Source organism: Condylura cristata, unplaced genomic scaffold, assembly GCF_000260355.1.
Source record: "Condylura cristata isolate star-nosed mole 26May11 unplaced genomic scaffold, ConCri1.0 scaffold00031, whole genome shotgun sequence".
NCBI classification, from domain to species: domain Eukaryota; kingdom Metazoa; phylum Chordata; class Mammalia; order Eulipotyphla; family Talpidae; genus Condylura; species Condylura cristata.
In genome coordinates, this window is record NW_004567132.1 from 8,729,443 (window position 1) to 8,752,482 (window position 23,040).

Genomic DNA, 23,040 nt, shown 5'->3' on the forward strand with positions numbered 1-23,040 from the left:
AACAGAAAGGCTAGGTCACACCTGAATACAAAGATAAAAGCATTTAGTTGTGCATAGCCTTTCAAATGTGTATATGGCATAAAACATATATTAGGAGATACAATTCAATATTAATCACCAACCTTGCTTTTTCTATTTTAAAGTTTTTCATCAATGAGTCTTCTTTTTGAAAGTATACAAGTTAAATATATTATATAATGCACAATTAACATGATATGCTTTATGAAATAAAATGTCATTTGATACTATTATGAAATAAAGCATATCATGTTAATTGTGCATTATATAATATTTAATAATGAAGCTTATTCCTAGTTTTCTTTCTGAAGCACAGAATAGGTAGATAATACTCATTAATGTTATGTAAAACTGATAAAACACAATAGGAATCTGAGAAAATTTTTATGTCATTCTTAAAGAAATTATTGAGTGTTTTCCATATTTTTCTTTATTTCCACAACCCTGGCTATGCAAGCTGTAACCAACAGTAGAACTACACAATTACAGGAGAATCTGGAGAACTGCCAAGAAATCACATTGTTATCATGGTCTCATGAGAGTGTATTATTTGGGGGATAAATAAAAGAAACAAGTGAAAAAAGATACCTCAGAGACATGAATAGTGTTGGCGTTCTCCTTTTAAGTCTTACAGAGGAGTATCAATATGACAAAATCATCATAGCCACGACTTTCGTTGCAGTGCCAAGAAAAGGGTCAAATACTAGACGTATGACATGGACTCTCTTCTGCAGAGAAGGTTCTTTTGCACCATACTCTTGATAAGAAAGAGAAAGTGGCACACTTCCATCCTATCCAGCTGATTATCATCTGGAATGATGCTAATTATAGCCATCCTGCAGAGTGCCTTTTTTTTTTTTTTAAGATGATGAAATTCTTCAGAGATAGTGAATGAGAGCACACAGCAAAATGATGAAATTCTTCAGAGATAGTGAATGAGAGCACACAGCAAAAGGAAGATTTCTGTAGTCTCACCTCTATCCTCTCCATGAAAACATGCTATCCTTAATTATTCCATTTAAAATACTGACAATTTTCAATCTCTAGTGAGAATGCAATCTATTTCTTAAAACTTCTTGCCTTGAATGAACGAATACTTCTAAAGCTTTAGGAGGACAGTGCAGTAGGAAAAAAAATGGTAGCATAATTAGAACCTGGGTCCAGATCTCAGCTCAGTGACTTTGGAGCTGTTCTTACAGTCTCATTTTGTTTTTGAGATTCTCAGCTTGAATTTCCCAATCTATACAGTAGGAATAACTATTCTTGATAAGGTTGTTTTTTGAATTAAATGGCACAGCAGAGCAGCTTTTAGGGCTCAGTAAATACCAGTATCCTGACTTCAATAACATAACAGGATTAAAATATTTTCTTCTTTGTTTTGGAGCAATTACATACTGATTGTGATATCACATAATAGGATCCAGATCTATCTAAACGTATGTTTGACACTGGATTTGGTATTTGGAAATACTGCCAAACTCTCACATGTAAGTTAGTATTCATAGACTTTAGAGACAAATAATCTTCTACAGCCAAAGCACAGATTTTTTTTTTTCCACTAGTGGCTATGTTGACACATTAGGGTATTTTTTCAAAATTTATTTGAAAATGAAAAATATGTAAAATGTCACAGATGGTAACTGAAAACACACAACAAAAAATCTTGTTTGAAAATAATTTACCTTTTTTAAAAAGCAAAAAATACTCAGACTATGTCTAACACTTAATAAAAACTTTGATATTAAATAGTCTAAACTTGCATTGGTCCCAGAGGTTGGCACTTTGCTATTACAAGCAATTACTTGCGTTTGCAAGTCCCTGGTGGTAATAATTAGTCTACCTGTTGACACAGTATTTCTCCTGTCCCACTGTTAATGTAGGCAATTGATTTGCACATGGGGGTAATTACCATCACTGATGGTGTCTGCGATGAGCTTTCCCACCAGGCTTCTGTCAATCACCACTTTTTCCAGCTGAGGCCCAGAAAGACTTAGGGACACCAGCACACCTGAACCAAAGAGGAGCTAAAAGCAGGTAAAGGGGGAGAAAGAGGAAGATATAATGAGAATTAGAATCTTTGAAAAATCTCTCTCCAAATGTCAAACCTAGAAAGAACTTTCACTTGCATCTAGACCATGAAATTATAGTTTCTTTTCACCAAAAAACAAATCATTGACATTCTGAGTAAAAAGATACAGATGATACAGTAATACAACACACTAAGTTCACTGATTAAAGCTATATGCAAGAGATGAATTTAGTTAATATTTATTAAGTCTAATTCTAATCTTCTAAGTACATAGGAAGTGCCAGTGAAGAGACAACTGCTCTCATTGTATTCTGATTGTAGTGTGATCCATGAAAAGGTTCTGAAAGATTACTATTTATATCAGAAATTGAAAGATTCCTTGAGATTTGAAGGTCATTGCCACACATTAAATACTGACAATATGCCACCATTACAATATAAACGGTGCATGTTAGAATTTATTTGGCACTTAAAGCCCATTTCCACAAAGATGTTGTCAGCTTGCTACATTAAAGTACATGTAAACCAAAACAACTATAGTAAAATGTTTAATTTTAAAATTCATAAGTAACACATACCAGTAACAATTCCTCAACGAAAGATAAACATAGTCAAGTAACTGGGCTTTATCAGTTTCATCCAACTACCAACAAAAGATGACTGGATAGCACCATTGTGATTTTACACTGTTCCTTTCCATCTGTGACAGTATAATTCATTCATTTCCAAATGTTTAAAACTTCTGAAGAGACTATGCATATGCATTTGCTTGTTATCTAGAAGATTATGAAATATCAACATTGGAAGAAATTGTTTCACCTTCAAAGCAACAGACTCAAAGCAGATGAATCATGGAATCGTGCATGGTATGAACGAAAAACAATCCAATTGTCATTATACTAATCATGGACATGTTAGCCAAACTCAAAGACAGCTATGATTTTAAACAAAACAGGGGAATTCCCCACCTACCTGGGTATCATGTCCCAGCTAGAAAGAATGATCTGTGTCAAGACATATTTGTAGGTGTTTGTAAGCAGTACAAGGGACCAGAGTAATATAAAGACAGACCAGTGGTCCTCAAATGCCTAATGGATTCTAATCACAAGAATTAGAAAAAGAAAACAAAGACTCCTTTTGTGCTTCACTGTTACAATCCTTATTCTAGTCACCAGAAAGCTTTCTTTCAAGTGAACTACCTAACTTAAAGGACTTTCCATTTCATCTTTATTCCCCCAAAGGGACTAAGGGATTGGAAACTGGAGAAGTAAGGACTTAAATCATCATCTTCGGCTGTGGAGACTAAGAAGGAGCATTTGTGCCAAGAATTTCAAAATACTTTACAAATAAATTGATCTCCACTAATTACAATCATTCCTGTAAAAATGTGTCCCTTTGGGAGAATTCCCTCATAACAACACAGCATGTGGTCTTCGCCCCCTAATTTCCTTTCTCAGACAGATGGATTTGGGGTCATCCCTCTATCTTGTTGCTTACCTGTACAAGCTCTTTCATTCCTTGAGCAAATGATATCATTTACTCAAGACATCTCTAAAATCTGTCCTTTTCTATTTTTATCTACTAAAATTTTATAACTATACAGTCACTCCTCATTATTTAAGGACTGGTTCTAGTACTCTCAGAGATATCAAAGTCTGCAGTTGTTCAAGTCTGTTATATAAAACAGCATAGTATTTGCATATGAACTACACAAATCCTCCCCTACACTTTATATCATTTCTAGAGCCGTACAACACCTAATATTATGTAAATGCTCTGTAAATAGTTTTTTATACTGTATTGCTTAGGGAATAATGACAAAGGAGGGAAAAAGTCTTGTATATATTCAGTCCAGAGGCAACCATAGTAGGCTTAGCTATCAAGTATGTATTGTCAATCCACAGTCGACTGAAACTACCAATGCAGAGCCCACAGATCTGGTGGACGCACTGTTCCCTTAATTTCCTGCTGACTTGTAGCTCCTTATGATACTGGCTAGGTGACTTTTATCTTTTTATCTTCAGAGTCTAGAACAAGAGTAGGCACAAAGTAGATGCTAACCAAATGTGTGGGAAAGACATAATTAACTGATCATAGGGTCAGTTTATAAAGTTCTTGGATCCTCATCCTACAAAATTAATACTATCATATCAGATGGGGAAATGAAGTTTAATCTTCCACTTCTACAGAACATGGAAATCCCTTCAGTAGCATCACTTCAGCATCCAGCTTGTGATTAAATACTGCCCTTGACCGGGAGTTCATTACCTGACAGGAAAGTTATTCTACCACTGGACAGTTTCAAAGCAATTTCTCATATTCATTTTTCATTCAACAAAACCTATTGATTATATGCCAAGCACTAAACTAAATTTAGGAGCTCATGTACAAACCTTAAAATAGGTTAAAGGGCCCTCCCTGGTGGCTCAGCGGGTTAATGCACAACACTATGAAGCTATTAGTAGCCACAGTCACTGCAGTTCCACTGCCTGCCAGGGAGCTGACCCACATGGCACAGCAGACCTCTCCTTTCTCCTGTCTCGCCTGCTGCTCCCCTCAGCAGTATATTTCAGTCAATCCGCCAGTTGTGTTCCCCACTCTGCATCCAATGAATCCTCTCACTCCCTGCACCTGCCCCATACCTCTGGCCTGTACCCCAGTTCTTATATGCATAAATAAATAAATCTGAAAAAACAAACCAGAAAGAGCAGAAATGTAAGCAAATAAATGCAATAAAGTGTTGTTACTGAACCTATTAGTATATACACTTCAAGAAATTAAGGAGGCGGTGGTTGATGCTTGAGCTTGAGATAAAGCCTCAATCCTACAGTTAAAAAATCCCCTATCCTTCTTCAACAGCACTCTTTGTAGATATTAAAAGATAATGGCTTGGTAGTTATGAGCACAGTCTGAAGCCAGTATTGGCCCTATCTCTATCTGTATGACCTTGAGGGAGCTACTTCTCTTCTCTGTAACTTCATTTCTCCATCTGCTATTACAGGATATTATTAGTTTCAGAGGATGAGGATTAAATAAATTTTTACAAACAATATTTAGAATAATACCTAGCACAAAATATTTGCAGTTACTATTATTATTCAACAATTGAAGTTATATGGTATATTCTCACTATATTGTCTGTCATCTCTGAAGACATTCCTTTTCCTTTTAAAAATCTTGTGACTAGATGGATTCAAAATTAGATACCGGACTCTAGGTGAATTATAAGTAAAGCCTTGTGCTACCTTCCCCATTTGCTATGATTTCAAAAGGATACTGTCTCTTAAGATATTTTCAAGTCCCTTGAGAAGTTTAAAATTTAATTTGTCCAAATCTCTAATTTCTTGTTCCTCATCTCTATTCCTACCTCTGCTGCTATGCTATAACCCTCCTAATAGAAACTGCTTTACCTATGCACAAACATGTTATGTTATAAAAATAGTTCTAAAAGACCACTTCAGTGGAATGGAGATGGAAAGTGCTTTCTGTGAGAATAGATAAAAGAAGAAACCTAAGCTGGAAATGATCCAAAGGGGAGGCATTAAGGTACTGTAAGTGTAGATCAGTAGATAGTGAGTCTGCACATGAATTTAGGAGCAATGATTTGGGGACTATGGATCATGCCGAGTGAGTTGGGCATTCCTTCCGAATATTTCTCAGTGGGTAGGTGTAGCCACTTATTCATACATCACTCATTCCACTAATATCTATTTAGTAGAAGTCAGGCCCTGTTTTGGATGTTGACGGTATAGCAGTGAACAAGACAGACAATGCCTTTACCTTCTCTCCCCTCAAGGAGCTTGCAAATATTCAAGTACAGATACATAAAACAGATTTAAAATAATGTCTGATAGTAATAAAAACAATAGAAAAAAAAACAGCACAGTAAGTGAGAATTTTAGGAGGATGGTGTTTTAAGTAGGATGATGTATAAATAAATAAAAGGTCTTTCTGAGGAAGCGTCATTTGTGTGTAGACACAGATCAAGAAGCAAGTCATATTATGTGGAAAAAGGGAATTTGAGGTAGAGAACAGCAAATGCAAAAACACTGAGGTTGGAATGTGCTTTGGATTACTGAAGAAAGCTAGGTCAGGGCAGCTAAAGGGGAGGGAGAGATATTCTAAGTAGATAAAATCAGAAAGGTAGTCAAGGGTGAGGCTGGGTTGGATCCTTTGATGAGAAGTGTTTGTAAGCAGCAAGGCATTATAATCTGTGTTCTCAAAGGAGGTCATGGCAAAAGTAGAAGCAAGGAGACCACTGCAGTGGTCAGGTGAGAGAAGGTGACATGGGCTAGTATGGCGATGCTAGAGGAAACAATAGATGTACATGTTTGAGAAGCAATTTAAAGAAATCAACCAGGACTGGAGGTGGCATGTACAAGAAACACTTGAAGGTTTTTTGTGCTGAGCCCCCAAGCTTTACTGAATAGATGTCTAAGGAGAACCATATTTACACTTAGGCGAATTAATTTGGTTTTAAACATGGTGAATGTGTCTGTAGAACTACAAGAAGAGATATCAAGTAGATAATTAGAAACAAGTCTGAAGTTCCAAGTGAAGTGAAGGCTGTATAAACACACACACACACACACACACACACACACATTTGGATGCCATTGACAAGATGAAGGCAGTGGAATATGTGACTGGTGTTCCTATAAGGGAAAGCAGAAATAGAGGGATCTCCTTCTCTTCTTGTGCACCATAGAAGAAAGGTTATATGACCTAACAGCCACCTACTAGTTAGAGAGAGAGGCCTCACCAGAAGTCAACCCTGAAGGCACCATCGTCATTGACTTCAAGGCCGCAGAAACTGTGAGTAAACAAATTTCTGTTGTTACTACTTCTAATAATCACAATAGTAACGAGGGAAGGAGAGAAAGAGGTCCAAGATCTGAACTCTGGGCCGGTCTAGTCTTTAAAGGTGTTGAAAATGTAGGCTAGCCCTCTCATTGAAACCTAGCTTGGGTACTCATTAGCATCAAGAAATGTCCATCATTTCATCTAAATGTCTTGTGGCCTAGAGGTATCCTGACACCAACTTTGGGAATAAGAAGGTACAAATAAATTAAGCTAATTAATGCATTTTATAAAACAGCCTGTGGGGAAGCATAAAGTTTCCAAGTCCTGGTGCCAAAGATAACTGCTGGATATGGTAATGAAGATAACTAGAATTAGGAAAAAAGTCTGAAACTCAGGAAAAGAATGTTCCAGTCCAGACAGGAAAGTGCTTCTGCATGTGTCTCAGAAAGGTTAGTCGTAAGCCCTCCAAAAATGAAAAGGCCCAGGTAAGATTTGTAGGACAAGGAAGAGAGCAGGTACTAAGATATTTTCCCATTCTATTACAAGAAATTGGAGAATTGTGAAAGCTCAGAAAATGAAAAAGCAATTAGACAAGTAAAGGAGGCACCTCCAAAGCAGATCTTAGCATGAGAAGAATCCATAGGACAAATCAATGAAAAGGCCTATAGGAGCACCCAACATTGCTTCAACCAACTAAGGCAAAATAAGAACTGAAACTTTTCCTTTTCTCTTACACTTTCTCAGCCAGGAATTATCTCATTATTATTTAAAGCTCTGACCCTGTTTCTTTCTGTTGCCTTAATCATTTACTCTTCATTTTCTTCAATTAGCTCATAGTAGAGAGGTGTGCTTTCTCTTTAAGAAACTGGAAACTAATTCTTATGATCCTCAGATGGCTCATCAAATTAGTTTCTCCTGACTGTGGAGTATACAGTACTTAGCTTGAGTACTTAATTGGAAGCTAAATGGCATTGAGAGAATAGAAAATTATATGTGACAACATCATTAATCAAAATAAAGCAAAATAACCATAATACCTGAGTTTCTTACATTCAATGAGACAAAATGTGTGAGTGCCTTCTCTATATACCAAATATATAAATGGGATACAATGGTGTACTATTCGTCAGATATTGTGTTAAATTCAGTGGAAGATCTCATCTCAGAAAGAGATTTTGGTTAGGATACACGACTGCTTCCTAGATGATGTGGTTTAGTACCCATAAGGAAAAGTACATTACACTTGGCCTCAAGTAATGAAGAAAAATTAGTGCAGAATTTAATGGTGAATGAACTCTTTTGCAACAGTTATCACAAGGAAATACATCAAATTCAGTATCATTAGAAAACTTCCCCCAAAGTGATCAATTTATCTTCATATCTGGGAAGAAGGGGAAAGTAAATGTATGCAGAGTCAGTACTAAGAAATCAACAATAGGTGATAGGTTCAGTACATGACTTGAGAGTTAAATCATGGACAGGAAGTCAAGACTGATCCCTTATGATTGACAGCAGATGCTAAACAGTAACCATCCAGGGAGTAACCACTAGGACCCTTACAATGAATCCTAGAGCTTGAGCAATTACCTAAGGTATTACAGAGCCACTCCTTCCTAGGCCCAGCGAATATGCATCATGATGGTGCCCAGTAAAACCTTCAACCCTGCCCCCAAATCTAATCCATATGATAAATTCGGGAAAAACCATGAGAACTATAGACAATCAAGCAATTTTACATTTTCATTTACTTTACATTGTGTAACTCTATAATGAATAACGGAATCACTGATCACTTCAGTAGATAACCTGTTGGAAGAAAGATAACATGTTTTCTGTAATTTCTTCATTCAGCAAACATCTATTGGGTATGGAGGGAAACCATGCCTGACTAATCCATTTAAGTGGAGAAACAGAAGTGAATGTGTTTAAGATGGGAGTTTAAAAAAAAAACTATTAATTGATTCACTATAGAAAACTGTCTTCTGGATAAGAAACAAAAGTACATGAAATAAACAATTTTCCTGAATTGAGAAGTATTAAAATAGGGTTTCTAAAAATTTGTATGTTGCTATTCAATATATGGAACAGACACATGCTGGAAATTTGCTTTCTATTTCAATTTGAGAAATCTCATTTTCTCATTTACCTCAACACATAATGAATGATGCTTTATTTTAATCCTTGAAGTTTAAATTCATGTCTTTTATAGATATATCACAAAAATTAAGTGATTACTTCTAGAAAATATGAATAATCATGGTCAAATTCACATAAGTACAAGGTACAAAGATAAATCTAGTATCTAACAGCAGTTTTAATGATCCAGAGGGGAAATAATGGTAAGAAGTATCTTGTGCTCTTCCACTCCTGTCCTGATTTTTACTTTATTATACTTTCCTTCCTGATTCTTATTCCATTCCATTTCTCCTACAAGTGAGACCACTTGATATTTTTCTTTCTCTTTCTGGCTTATTTCGCTGAGTATAATCCCTTCCAGCTCCATCTGTGTTGCTGCACAGGGCATGAATTTATCCTTTTGATTGCTGAGTAATATTCCATTGTGTAAAAATACCTTATCTTCTTGATTCAGTCATCAATTTTTGGGCATTTGGGTTGCTTCCATAGCTTACCTATAGTGACTTGCACTGCAATAAACATAGGGGTGGCAGGTGTTCTTTTGAATTAATGTTTTTGTGTCCTTTGAATAGTTATCTAGGAGTAGAATTGCTGGATCATATGGAAGCTCCATTTTTGGTAGTTTGAGGAATATCCACACAGCTTTTCATAGTGGTCAGATGGTTTGCAATCCCACCAGCAGTAGAGAAGAGTTCCTTTTTCTCCACATCTTCACCAACATTTGATGTTCTATTTTTTTTTTTTTTTAAGATGTGCCATTCTCACTGGTGTAAGGTCGTATCTCATTGTGGGTTTGATTTGTATTTATTTCCCTGATTACAAGTGATGCTGGACATTTTTTCAGATGCCAGGTGGCTATTTGCATTTTTTCTTTTGAAAGGGACTATGATGATGGTGCACATGTGAATTGGTGGTAGGAATTTCATGGGGAAATCATACGTTGTATAAAAATGAAGGATGATGTAATAAATATATTTAAAATAAGAAAAAATAGGAAAAAAATCTAAAACATAAAGCGACTTTCTAAATACAATGAAAAATAAATAAAATGAATAAATAGTGGTAAGATGTGAACAGGAAGACACAGAAGATGTTTCTTTTGTACAAAAACTTTTAAAAAGACAGAAGAGTTCTATTACACTGTGTCTGTACTGCAACGAAAATGCCAATGTAAGGCCCTGCCTAGTGGTGCAAGGGAGTTTGATCCCCAGCCAGGGAGCTGACCTACATGGGGAAGCAGACCTCTCCTCTCTCACCCGCTGCTCCCCTCAGAAGTTTCAGTAGATCTGCCTGTTCTGCTCCCTACTCTGAACCTGGTGAATCCTCTCACTACCCACAGCTCTGGCCTGTACCCCAGTTCTTGTTGCATGAATAAATAAATCTTAAAGAAAATACCAGGGTAACTCTGACACATAGTGTAAGTATGCAAGTTAAAATAGGAACAAGGTCAATCCTCACACTAATTCATAACCAGGAGCATAAAACATTTAACCAAATCTTATAATTAGTGAGAAAGTAGAGATTAAGCCTTCAGACAAATCCTGTTCTCCTTCTGTTGCTGAGTAATTAATAACCTTTACTCTCATTTCTTAGTTCACTTCCATGCAACATCCCATCTGATTTCCCTTTGTAACTCAGTCAACTATTCTCCCTGAAAACCAGTGGTTCTCAATTGAGGTCAATTTTGACAAGGTGCAATTGTCTGGGGACACTTTGGCTGTCACAAACTCTATAGGTTAATCACCATCACAAAGGCTCACCTAAAAAGAGTACTTACAAATGAGTTATTATGGAGGTAAACATGTTTTCCATATGTCCAACACACAAATTTAGGGGTTCCTCAAATTCTGATCATCACTTTTCTTATATTAATGGTAATGAGTGAGGACCTGGACTACACTGTATATAGTAGTGGCCAGTGCACAGTTCAAATCAGAAACCCGGAAGAATCCTGTTCCATAAATTCTAACCATGTTCAGGGCTATGACTCTGATGACTAATGCTGGTTGTCAAGACAGAAGAAAACCCTAGGGCAAATCACAGAGCTATGGCAGCTTGATAAAAATATCCTGTAAGAACACCTCCTTGCTTTTGTTCTAGTTCTCAGCTCGCCAATCAGCCTTCTTATCTGTAATTTAGTCTCTTGGGTAATTCATCCATCAGGTGGGAATGCCCCAAGCAAATAAGCAAAGCCTATGATGCCAGATATCTCTCATACATAAATTAATAAATTGGCATGCCAGTCAATAAATCAGTTGCTTCTGAGTTTGGTTATTGTGAATGTTGTTAGTACAAGAACACAAATGGAGATAACATAAAAGATAGATAAGTTTAATCAAAAATTTTGTTCCCAAGTCCATGATACATTGTTGGAGTGGAGAGGAAATTTTTTAACATTGCAGACCTACATAAATAGCACCATCCCATTTTATTAGGGAAAAAAAGCATTACATATATACACAAAAGTATATAGAAATTGCCATTATAAACACAAATGACATCAGAAAGACTATGCCCCAAACTACTGATAGTAAGTCCCTCAAATAGATGAATCTGGGAGCTAGGTGTATGAGCTTTAACTTGTGATCTTAAACTTTTTTTAAGTTGAGATTATGGATGAGTTTTTTCCTTTATTTGCTATTTTTATATAAAATTTTCAAAAATAAAGAAGCAGCTCTTAAACTGTCTGACCACAAATATATTTTTTATTTTATGGATTTAAAGGTATGGTATGCTTTTGTGATACCAAATGTGGTTCTAAAAAATACAATTTGAATCATACTGAAAATGAACTATAATCATGGCTTTTTGCTAAAAGGATCAAATAGGAAACTGAATTGAGTCCCTCTTTCTCAATTTCAATTCTTAAAAAATGACAATCTTTTCATATTAACTTATTAGGTTGTTTATCCAGTCCAGTTTCTTTATTTACTAAAATGATTATCACTAACAATTATAAAATATGGTACATTTAAAATATGGATTACCTATTGATACCTATATATGCACCTATTAAAAATAAGGAGGTAAATGCAGATCATTGGCAGGTAAGTTCTACATTGTTACATGAAGCAAATTACATGCCTAAAGTGATTTCATTTAGTTGACAATGTGTCTGTGCATATATGTATACACACACACCAGTGAGAGTAGATGCTGGGAGGAGGACAAACTGTTGACGAGGGAATGAGAGGAAAGTGAACTTTACTTTTACTGTATATCTGTTTGCACTGTGTGTTATTCTACAGTGATCAGATTTCATCTTTATTAAACTCAAAAACATTAAAAGTGGGGGTAGGTACCACCACAAAATCATTTCAGTTCCTTTGGTGTGAGATTACAGTTTTTAATTGCTCACCTCTAGCTCACAGATTCCCAATTCACCATACTTAGCAGCTGTCTTGGACCTTTTCACTTCTACTTCCCTGTAGTACATGCTAATATAGCATAAATGTAAAACAGCATTGCCCATGAAATACTCATCTTTGAAGATGGACTGAAAAGAAAGGCTGGAAAATGTGTGTCCACTCTTGAAAGACACCACTTCCTGATTTAAACACTTACCCTAAATATGCAATTGGATACCTTCCAAGTAACTAACAGAATGTACTATGGTATATGAAGTCTTAACATGAGTACTGTTACATTGTTACTATTGGTAAACCTAAAACCACAAAATCTTTAAAGATAAAAATCTACCACAAAATATTAGCAGTGAGTTTTGAAATTTCTCCCAAATAATCTATGAATTTATAATTTTTTTAAAAGATTTACTTATTTGTACATACAGAACTGGGGTACAGGCCAGAGGCTCAGGGGCGGTGAGAGGCTTCACCAGAGACAGAGCGGGGAGCAGAACAGGCAGATCTATGAAGTACACTGCTGAGGGGAGCAGCGGGCGGGTCAGGAGAGGTCTGCCACGCCATGTGGTCTCCTCCAGGACAGGCGGGTATCGAACTCATGAGGAAGTGGCTTTAGCCTCTCAGTGCAGTGCTTTAACCCGCTGCGCCACCAGGGAGGGCCCTATGAATTTATTCTTTAACAAAACCAAGCATACTCCCTGACCTGCTGGAAGTTTCAATCAATCGATGAGATACACAGTAATAAATGTCACCCAATAACTGTAAAACTGGAAGTGTAGTGGGTGCCAAGAAACACAGTGTTATAAGAGCACACAATGGAGTTCCTCAGGGAAGCCTTTCCTGAGGAACGGCACCTATGGTCTGAGATCCTAGGATAAGAATGTGTTATCTCAGTGAAAGGAAAAGCAAAGGGCACTTTAGGTAGAGCTCAGACCACAGGAACAGTATGTGCCAAGGTCCTTAAGCAAGAGAAGCACATGGAGCCTAAGATGCTGGAAGCTGGGTATGGCTGGGGCACTGAGATGGAAAGAGAGTACAGTAAGGGATGAAATTTAAAAACAGGTAAATATAGACCAATTCTGTGTTTCCATTAAGTAGGGTGTTATAACTTTTGAGTTCAGTTTTTCTAATATATAATACATTCATGTAGTTCCAAAGAAAACAAATTATGTACACAACAGTATACAACTGAAAGTCTGCATTCCTCCTGCCTATACTCCTCTGTTCTGTTCTAGTTAATTATGTTTCCCAGTTTCCTATCTATTCTTCAGAGTTGTAGAAGGGTTTTAACAAGGAAGTGATGAATTTACTTTTAAAAATCATCTGGGTTACAGTGTGTGGAGACTGGGTGGGTGGGGACGCAAAACAGAAACAGAACAGTTAGTAAGGGGTGAAGTTGTCTAGAAGAGAGATGAAGTGGAGAGGTTATGACTAAAGTTATGAGTGAAGGAATGGAGAGGCTATGAAAGATATGCGAGATATAAGAGATGAAAGCAACAAAGTCAGAGATTAGTTAGATATGGGGTGGGGAGAGTAAAGAAGAGGACCATTTCAAGAATAAGCAGGTGACTTCCGGATTTCTGGTTCCCATCAGTGGATGGAAGGCAAGCCTGTTCACTGAGATCGAAACGGTCAAAGAGGAACGGCAGGGGGCTCTGAATTCCATTTTAAAGATACTATGTTTGAAGTATTTTGAGACACCAGAAGAGAGACATCAAGTAGGCAGTTGGATTGATTGATTTGCAGCATAAGAGAGATCTGAGCTCCAGAGAGAAGCCATTGAAACTATGGATATATATTTGGTAACTTAATAATTTATAGTGAAGAGGAAAGGACTTAGACTTGGGTCTTGAGGGGAATTTCAATATTCAAGGGTAGGATAACGAAGCATAGGCCTGAAAAGGAATCAGAAGAATGCTGAGGAGGTAGAAAGAATACTAAAAAAAAAAAAAAAAAAAAAATCAATGTCATGGGCCTAAATAATTTTTTAAAATTAAAGTGGACCAGGCCTTCCCTGGTGGCGCAATGGGTAAAGCACAGCACTAAGAAAATAAAGCTACTTCAGCATGAGTTTTGATCCCTGTCCCAGAGGTGATCCACATGGTCTGGCAGACCTCTCCTGATCCGCCTGCTGCTCCCCTCAGCTATGTACTTCGTCAGTCGGCCTGTTCTGCTCCCCACTCTGTCTCTGGTGAATCCTCTCACTGCCCCTGCACATCTGGCCTGTACCCCAGTTCTGTATGCATATATAAATCTTTAAAAAAATTAAAATGGACCAAGGATTTCAGTAGACATTCCAAGAATTATATATAAATAAATGGCCAAAAGGCATATGAAAAAATGCTCAACATCACTATCATTAGAGAAATGCATAGAAAACCACAATGAGATTATCACTTCACATTGGGAGGGCTACTGTAAAAACATAAAACAAAAAATACCAAATGTTTGTGAAGATGTAGAGAAAATGGAACTCTTGTGCACTATTGACAGGGCTGTAAAATGGTATAACCACTATGGAAAATGTATGATAATGCCTCAAAAAATTAAAAATAGAACTATCATATCATTGAGTGATATATACCACTTGTAGGTATCAAAAGGATTGAAAGGAGGGTGTTAAAGAGATATCTGCACACCCATGTTCATATTAACATTCACAGCAGCCAAAGGGTAGAAACAGTCCCATCCAATGTTCATCAACCAATTAATGGTCACTAGAATAATATTCAGTCTTAAAAAGGAAGGAAATCCTATCTCAGGCTGCAACATGGATGAACCCTGCGAACTTGTGGTAAGTGAAATAAGTCAGTCAGAGAAAGACAAATCCTGCATGATTCCATTGATATGTAGTATTTAAAGTAATCAGATGTATTGAAGTAAAGGCCAATCTTCTGGTTGCCAGGAGATGGGAATTGTTTCATGGGTACAGAATTTCAGTTTTGCAAGATGAAAAATTCTGGAGATATGCTTCACAACAATACCAATATACTTAACACTATTGAGCTATATACTAAAAGATGAAAAAAAATTATGTCACGTACTTTTGAATCTCAATAAAAAACTTTCTCATTAAAAATTATAAAGATCCAGTTAAGTTGATTTCAAAAGCATTCATCTGTGCCAGAAACTATTATATTTTATATATATATCAATTTACTTGGAGTAAATGTGTGTTAGGTATTTTAATATTTATCTTACGTCTAAATGAATTTTGACACAGATAGGTGAAGTAACTCTCCCAGTCACACAGCTAGTAATGCCAAGAATTAATACCAAGAACGAAGCAGTTTGCCCTCTTGCTTGGATGCTGCACATAAGAGAAGTGACGACCATTACTTTAATTACTACAGATCAGTGGAATCATGCAGGATTTGTCTTTCTGTGAATGACTTATTTCACTTATCACAAGTTCTCAGGGTTCATCCATATTGCAGCCTGAGTTAAGGTTTCCTTTCTTTTTAAGACTGAATATTATTCTAGTGACCATTCATTAATTGATTGATGATCACTCCTTAATTGGTTAATTGGGGCTAGAAAAAGCCAGAGGGAATCGGATCCAAAGACTAGGCCAGGGGTTCCCAAAAATCCTCAATTCATGATACCTTTTAAGTCTCAGTAATATTTATGGAAGAAATACAAGTGGTTCTACGAAATAAAGACTTCTTAAATATTTACATCACATTAACTGTGGAACCATTTGAAAACATAATATGCTGAGATTGAAATAAAAAGATCATTTTCTCATTCTCATACAACCAAAATCACTTACTAAGAGGATGGGCCTACAAAAGTAACTGGCCACTCCACACCTTCTCAAAGCTTGGAATCATAATGGATACCGTCACCCACATTCTAGCCCTATGTTCATTGTGTAGTATTTGCTTTTTATTACAGCAAGCTCTGAAATGTCAGCTTCATATAGTTATGACATCCTTGGAAGAAATGTAATGCAATCTAATGTTGAAACTGAGCTACCTGGAGTGACTTCCTTTTGCAGTGTCTGACAGCAGTCTGTTTCCCTTAAAAATTTTAAATACCCTGTAGGATTCCTGTGAATTCACTATAATCTGCAGGTGTCTCATATATAGTTTGAGAACTGGGGGCATGGTGGAGGGATTGGACTTAGGAGTAAGGACTATTCATCTATTAAGGCAGAAGACTGGATATAAGGAGATTAACATGCTGGGTATGTACTGGCCACTGGGCTCTCAATTAAACCTAGAATTATAAGTAGACCAAGGAGACTATCAAATTAAAGGTACTTCACTGTGGAAAGTCACTGTGAAAGTTTAATTTACAACAATATTTTATGAGAAGCATAATTATAACTGTTTCTCATTTCATAGTCACTTGTTAACTAGCACATCTGCTAACATAATTATTGTTTAAAAGAGTATATAAATTACAATTTGGCAAAAAGCACATGGTGAGTTTTCTAAGATACATCATCACATCTACAACATAATATTCTCAAATACTATGAATGTAAAGTTGCTGAATCTTTACACACAACCTCAGGTGCTTCATTTTTAAAGTTCATTTTTACTTAGCATGTTTTAATCTGTATATCTGATACAAAGTTCTAAATCTGAAGTCATGTTTTAAGTTTTTGCATAAAAATTCAGTGCAAGTATTTAGTACTTTCTGTTAGCTATCTATGGAAGTAAAACTTTACTCTCCCATTAAAAGAAGTAAATAAATGTTTTCCATGTGTTTGTGTTCATACTTTGTAAAAAATGCAAAGAAAGAAAAGAATAAATTGTTTAGATTTGGAACTCATTTAGCTTTACAAGTGTTTACTGTTAACTGTAACTGAATATATGAGAGTATTTCATACACAGGGTGACCTTCTTTGTGGCAAATACCTTAAGTTTCCTACACATTACTGGACATGAGTCCAAAAGGTGAAAGCAGGAAATTCTGAGTTTCTTTAAATGTGTTTTTAAATGAAAATTATAAAAAAGAATCACTTATGAGAAGAATATGCTGATGGATGATACAAAGATACATTATTATAAAAATACTTCTTTGCTTCATACCATGTTCCAAAACTAGATTCCTATCTTATGATATTTTTAAGAGTAAATAGTTTAATGAATTAGCATAGGTCTTCAAAGTTTGGATTGAGATAGTCAAGACAAAGATCTTCTGGAAAGGAATGGATTTTTGCAAATGCAAGGGCAATTAGGGCATCATGTTAAACTGGCTAAATAAGCATTAAGAATTCTGAGGTACAGTAATTGTGTATGAACAAAGACAAATGTTCTTATTTTTAATGTAAAGCTTGGTTGATGTGACAGCCGTGTACGTGCAACTCTCAAAGTTCTTCATAAGGAACTGAGATTGGAATGTTGATGGAAAACAGCCACACTTTCCCAAATGACTATTAGCCAGTGGCTGAGCGTGGTAGGCTACCATCCAACAGGGGACTCCTCTAATGAACAAATTTGGGGTAGGGACTCCTCCTTGGTCTCTGACTAGGACTTTCTCAGGACTGTGATGTAGTCTTTTGATATCCATCCTTTTCTTTCCTTCTCTTTTCACAAAATCCAGACCACTATCACAGTCAAGAGTCTTCGCCGCTACTCTTACCCCTTTCCTTTTATCTTTCACATCTCTCCCATAAATATCTTGTATTGCTAGTACCTGACATCTGCTTCTCAGAAGACCCAAATTGACACTCTGGGCATGTTTAAAATTTTTCTTAAGTTAAAGAAATACATATATAAATTGTTAAAATGTTGATATAGTTAGAATTAAAATAGCAGTTTATGGCCTTATTCCCACTATAGGCTCTCATCCCACTCTCAAATGTAACCATTTTTAACTCTCAGCAGTTTCTTCAGGTTCTACCACATTTCTAAATAATATGCTGTCAGAAATGCATTCAAGAACATTTATCAGAAACTTTAAAAGAAAATCATTACTTAATATAATGGGGGTTTGCTTCTCATATAAAAAGAAATCTGAAGTTAAGCTACCCATGTTAAGACAGCCCTATAGTATCAGTTACCAGGAATCTACTCTCTACCACTCCCTTTATTAAGTGGTTTTTAATATTACTCTAGCAATCCTTTCCCTGCGTCATTCCTCCCCCTCTCCCCACCTGTACTGGATAATTCCCATTAATATACCAACAGAAATAAATGCTAATTTCCAAAGAAATACAGATGTCCAATAGCAAATGAAAAAATATTCAGCATTGTTCATTGACAAGGAAATGACAATAAAAAAAAACCATATTAAGAAACTATTATCATGCCCTCCCTGGTGGCGCAAAGGGTTAGGACACAGCACTGCAAACTGGCCATAGCAGCTTCAGAGCAAGTTCAATCCCCTGCCGTGATGGTGACTCACATGGCGTGGCAGACCTCTCCTGACCCACCAGCTGCCCTCCTCTCAGCAGTGTACTTAGTTGATCTGCCTGTGCTGCTACCTACTCTATCCCTGGTGAAGCCTCTCACCGCCTCTACACCTCTGGCTTATACCCCAGTTCCGTATTAATAAGTAAATAAATCTTTTTAAAAATATGAAACCATTATTACACCTGTGATATAACCTCTGAGAATGATCCATTATCATAAAGTTCATACACAACTAAGTCTTGGTAATGATGTGGGCGGGGGGGAAGGAACCCTCATTAGGCTGTTAATGGGAAATTACACCAATCCAGCCATATGGAAAATACTACAGGAAATTTCTCAAAATATTAAAAATAGATCTACCATATGCCCCAGCAATTCCATACCTAGATATCTACCCCAAAAATGTAAAAACACTAATTCAAAGAGATATACACATCCATGACCACTGCAGCACAATTTACAAGTTAGGCTGGAAGCAGCCTAAGTGCCCAAGGACAGATGAGTAAATTAGGAAGATGTGCTATATATGTACAATGGAAAATTACTCAGCTGTTAAAAAAAAATTCTTGTCATTGTGATGGCATGGATAGAAATTGAGTGGATTACTCTTAAGTGAAATAAGCCAGAAGTAAAAAGACAAACACCATAAAGTTTCATTCATATGTAAAATATGGAGAAACAAAAAGGCCACGCAAAAATGAACCATAATATCATCAAAAATATGACTGTAGAGGGCCCTCCCTGGTGGCGCAGCGGGTTAAAGCACTGCACTGAGAAACTAAAGCCACTTCCACATGAGTTCGATCCCCGCCTGCCCCGGAGGTGACCACATGGCGCGGCAGACCTCTCCTGACCTGCGTGCTGCTCCCCTCAGCAGTGTACTTCATCGATCTGCCTGTTCTGCTTCCTGCTCTGTCTCTGGTGAATCCCCTCACCCTCCGCCATCTCTGGCCTGTACCCCCGTTCTGTATGAATAAATAAATAAATCTTTAAAAAAAAAATGACTGTAGAATTGAGGCTAGAGCATGAGCAGAGAGGACAAAATGGTGGAGGGCTATGGGTGCCTTGGCGGTGGATGTTCTAATATATATCTGAAACAGTGGAATCCTATATTCTTGGGTCATATACATTTTTGTAAACCAATGATACCTTAATAAAAAATTTTTAAATACCCTGTCTGTCCCTCAAGCTACTGCCTGATTTCTCCATATTCCCTTACAACATAAACCCATCCTTATGTTGTAAACTTCTAATCTCTTTTCTCCCATCTTGTCTTAAATACATTCCAATCAGGCTTCTGTTCACACCATTGACTAAAAATGTTCTTATCCAGATTACCAATGAACTCAGTGCGACTCCATCCAGTGGTCAGTATCAGGAATATCGTAACTGGTATCTCATATTACAGTATCTCACATACCAGTAACACTTGAATTACTTTTTTAAAACATAGTTTCTAGGATACCATGCTCTATCTCTACTTCTACTGTCCCTTAGTCTTTCTTTTTTTCCATCTTTCCCTTTCTCTCTCTCCAATCTTCAAATGAAGGAGAATACCAGGCCCAGATCTTCTATTTCTCTTTTACTCACTATGTTGGCAAATTTGGCTTTAATATCATCTGTGTAACTGTTCCCCAACTTTGTATTTCCAGTCTAGATATTTCTCTTAACTACAAATTCCTATAATCAACTATTTGACTTTTCCATTTGAATGGCTAGTGGGCATTTCAAATATAGTATGTCCCAAATTGAGTATCAGATATTTCCCTTCAAAATGTCTTTACTACAACTGAGCTGGAAAAAGGCACAAAATGATGTAAAAATAAACTATTAGATTATTTTTTTAAAAAAAGCAAATGCTGTAACATATTATTGCAGAACATTTCTCCTCCAATGACATATTCATCACAAGGAGAGAAAACACATACAGAGAAGTCTCATTATTATTAACAAGTATTTATTATGTCCCTACAGCATGCACCTTGCTGAGAGGATATAGAGAAAATGGGGATTCTACATCTGATGAAATTAAAATATAGAGAAATATTAACAACGAAAAATGTCTTTACTGAGGCCTGACTGGTGGTGGAGGGGGTAAGGACACAGTACTATCAAGTTATAGTACTACCACTGTGTCACCGGTTTGATCCCAGCCAGGGAGGTGACCCACATGGCTTGGCAGACTTCTCCTGTCTTGCCCTCTGCTCCCCTTGGCAGTGTGTTTCAGTAGATCTACCTGTTCTGCTCCCACTCTGTCTCTGGTGGGTCTTCTTAACCCCATGTCTCTGGCTTGCACCCCAGTTCACACATAAGTGGATAAATCTTAAAACTAAAATACAAAAATTAAAATGTGTCTACTCAATCTTTCCCATCTCAACAGGTGGCAACTCCATTCTTCCAACTGCTCAGAAATTTCTTCTGTACCCAATACTATCCATCAACAAACAAGAAAACCAGACTCAAAATTCCAAATACACACCAAATCTAACCACTTAAGAAAAATTGATATTGAGCAAACAACTAGTAATGTCTTATATATTATTTCCTTGATTCAGTCATTATCTACTGATTTCCTACTATCATGACTTACGAATCTAGCTGTTCTATATATTTTGCTATCTTAATTATTATTAATTCCCCTATATCAGATCAGATCAATGATTTACCAATTCCTTTTTTCCCTTTCTCCAACATCCCAAATAGAATCTTCTATCCTTGCCTCAATTTGGATCACTTGCTTTCTAGGCCCATGGCACAGTTGTGATTCTAATACTTCCCTTCACTTTCTGTGTGAGATCCTTTGGATGTTAAGAATGGTCTTCTTGGTTTACTGTTGATTTACAGCAATAAATCTTGCAAGATCTTCCCAAGAAAAGTTCATGCACTCCTCCCACCTCCACTCCCCCAGAAATAACAAGTTAACTATGTCCTTGATTGAATGACAATTTAGAATTTTAAGCAAATTGTCACTTCCCTTCAGTTGCCTTTTAAAATCCTTGCTGTTGAGAAGTCTGATAAAAGTCTGATTCCCATTCCTTTTATATATTATGTTTTCCTTTTGTTCTGAAATATTTCTGAATCTTTTATATATTATGTTTTCCTTTTGTTCTGAAATATTTCTGAATCTTTTATCTTTGTTTTTGTTTGTTTTTTTTTTAATTCATAAAATACCCATTGGTATTGTTCTTTTTTCAATCATTGCATCCTTTCAAATAAAACAAACATCCTCAAGTTTGGGAAAGCTTCTATTATTTTTGTTGTTTCTATTCTTTTGTTTTTCTATTATTAATTAGATACTGGACCTTCTGGCCTGATACTCTAATTAAATCTCTTACTTCCTATTGTGTACTGCTTACTGCTATGTCATTTTGTCATACATTGCAGGGATAGTTCAGCTCTATCTTCTAAATCCTTTATGAATTTTTCTTTTCATTTTTAAACATCTTTTATTTTTCACAATTCTCTCCTATATTGTGGCCACCATAGTTTTCTCACCACCAAAACTCATGTCACTTGTGGCAACATGGATGGAACTGGAAGGGATTATTCTAAGCAAAGTGAGCCAGAAGGAGAAAGATAAATATCGGATGGCTTTACTCATATGTAGAACCCAGAGAAACTAAACAAAGGATCACACAAAAACAAACTATAAGGTTGATGCTTGAAAGCAGACCATAGGTCTGGGACACTCTCAAGGGGAGAGTGAGGGAGAGAATGGAGAGAGGAAAAGAAATCCTCTTAATTTTTCTCTATATATTTTTTTTAATTTACAGGAACTCCTCCCTCCCATTCCTTTTTTAAAAAAAAATAATATTCTTGTTTCAAGGATGCAATAGCTCTTCATTTCTCTGTAGTATTAACTCTCTGAATTTAGTTCTGTTTACTATATCTCCCCTTATTTTTTTTCTTTTCTGTTCTACCTTCAAACTCATAGATCTCAGAGTTACAGATGTAGAATGTCCTCAAAAGTACCAGGATCTCTGGTTCTCTGGTTATTTATTTATTTTTTAAAGATTTATTTGTTCATACAGAACTGGGGTACAGGCCAGAGGCTCAGGGGCAGCGAGAGGCTTCACCAGAGACAGAGTGGGACGCAGAACAGGCAGATCGACGAAGTCCACTGCTGAGGGGAGCAGCGGGCGGGTCAGGAGAGGTCTGCCACGCCATGTGGATCTCCTCCGGGGCAGGCGGGGATCGAACTCATGAGAAAGTGGCTTTAGCTTCTCAGTGCAGTGCTTTAACCCGCTGCGCCACCAGGGAGGGCCACTCTCTGGTTATTTTTAGAAGGGAATCTCTACCCCTAAATCATATATAGTGTTATAAA

At 36.6% G+C, this 23,040-nt stretch overlaps 1 protein-coding gene across 2 annotated transcripts in view; it reads right to left on the reverse strand.

Annotated features, from left to right (window-relative positions):
* Positions 1 to 23,040, reverse strand: part of WDPCP (WD repeat containing planar cell polarity effector) — a 198,667-nt gene that overhangs the window by 88,568 nt on the left and 87,059 nt on the right. For both annotated transcript variants that reach the window (XM_012731442.1, XM_012731441.1), the window contains exon 7: positions 1,928 to 2,042. In XM_012731442.1, coding sequence (XP_012586896.1) covers positions 1,928 to 2,042 — 115 coding nt within the window. The remainder of the gene's footprint in view (positions 1 to 1,927; positions 2,043 to 23,040) is intronic.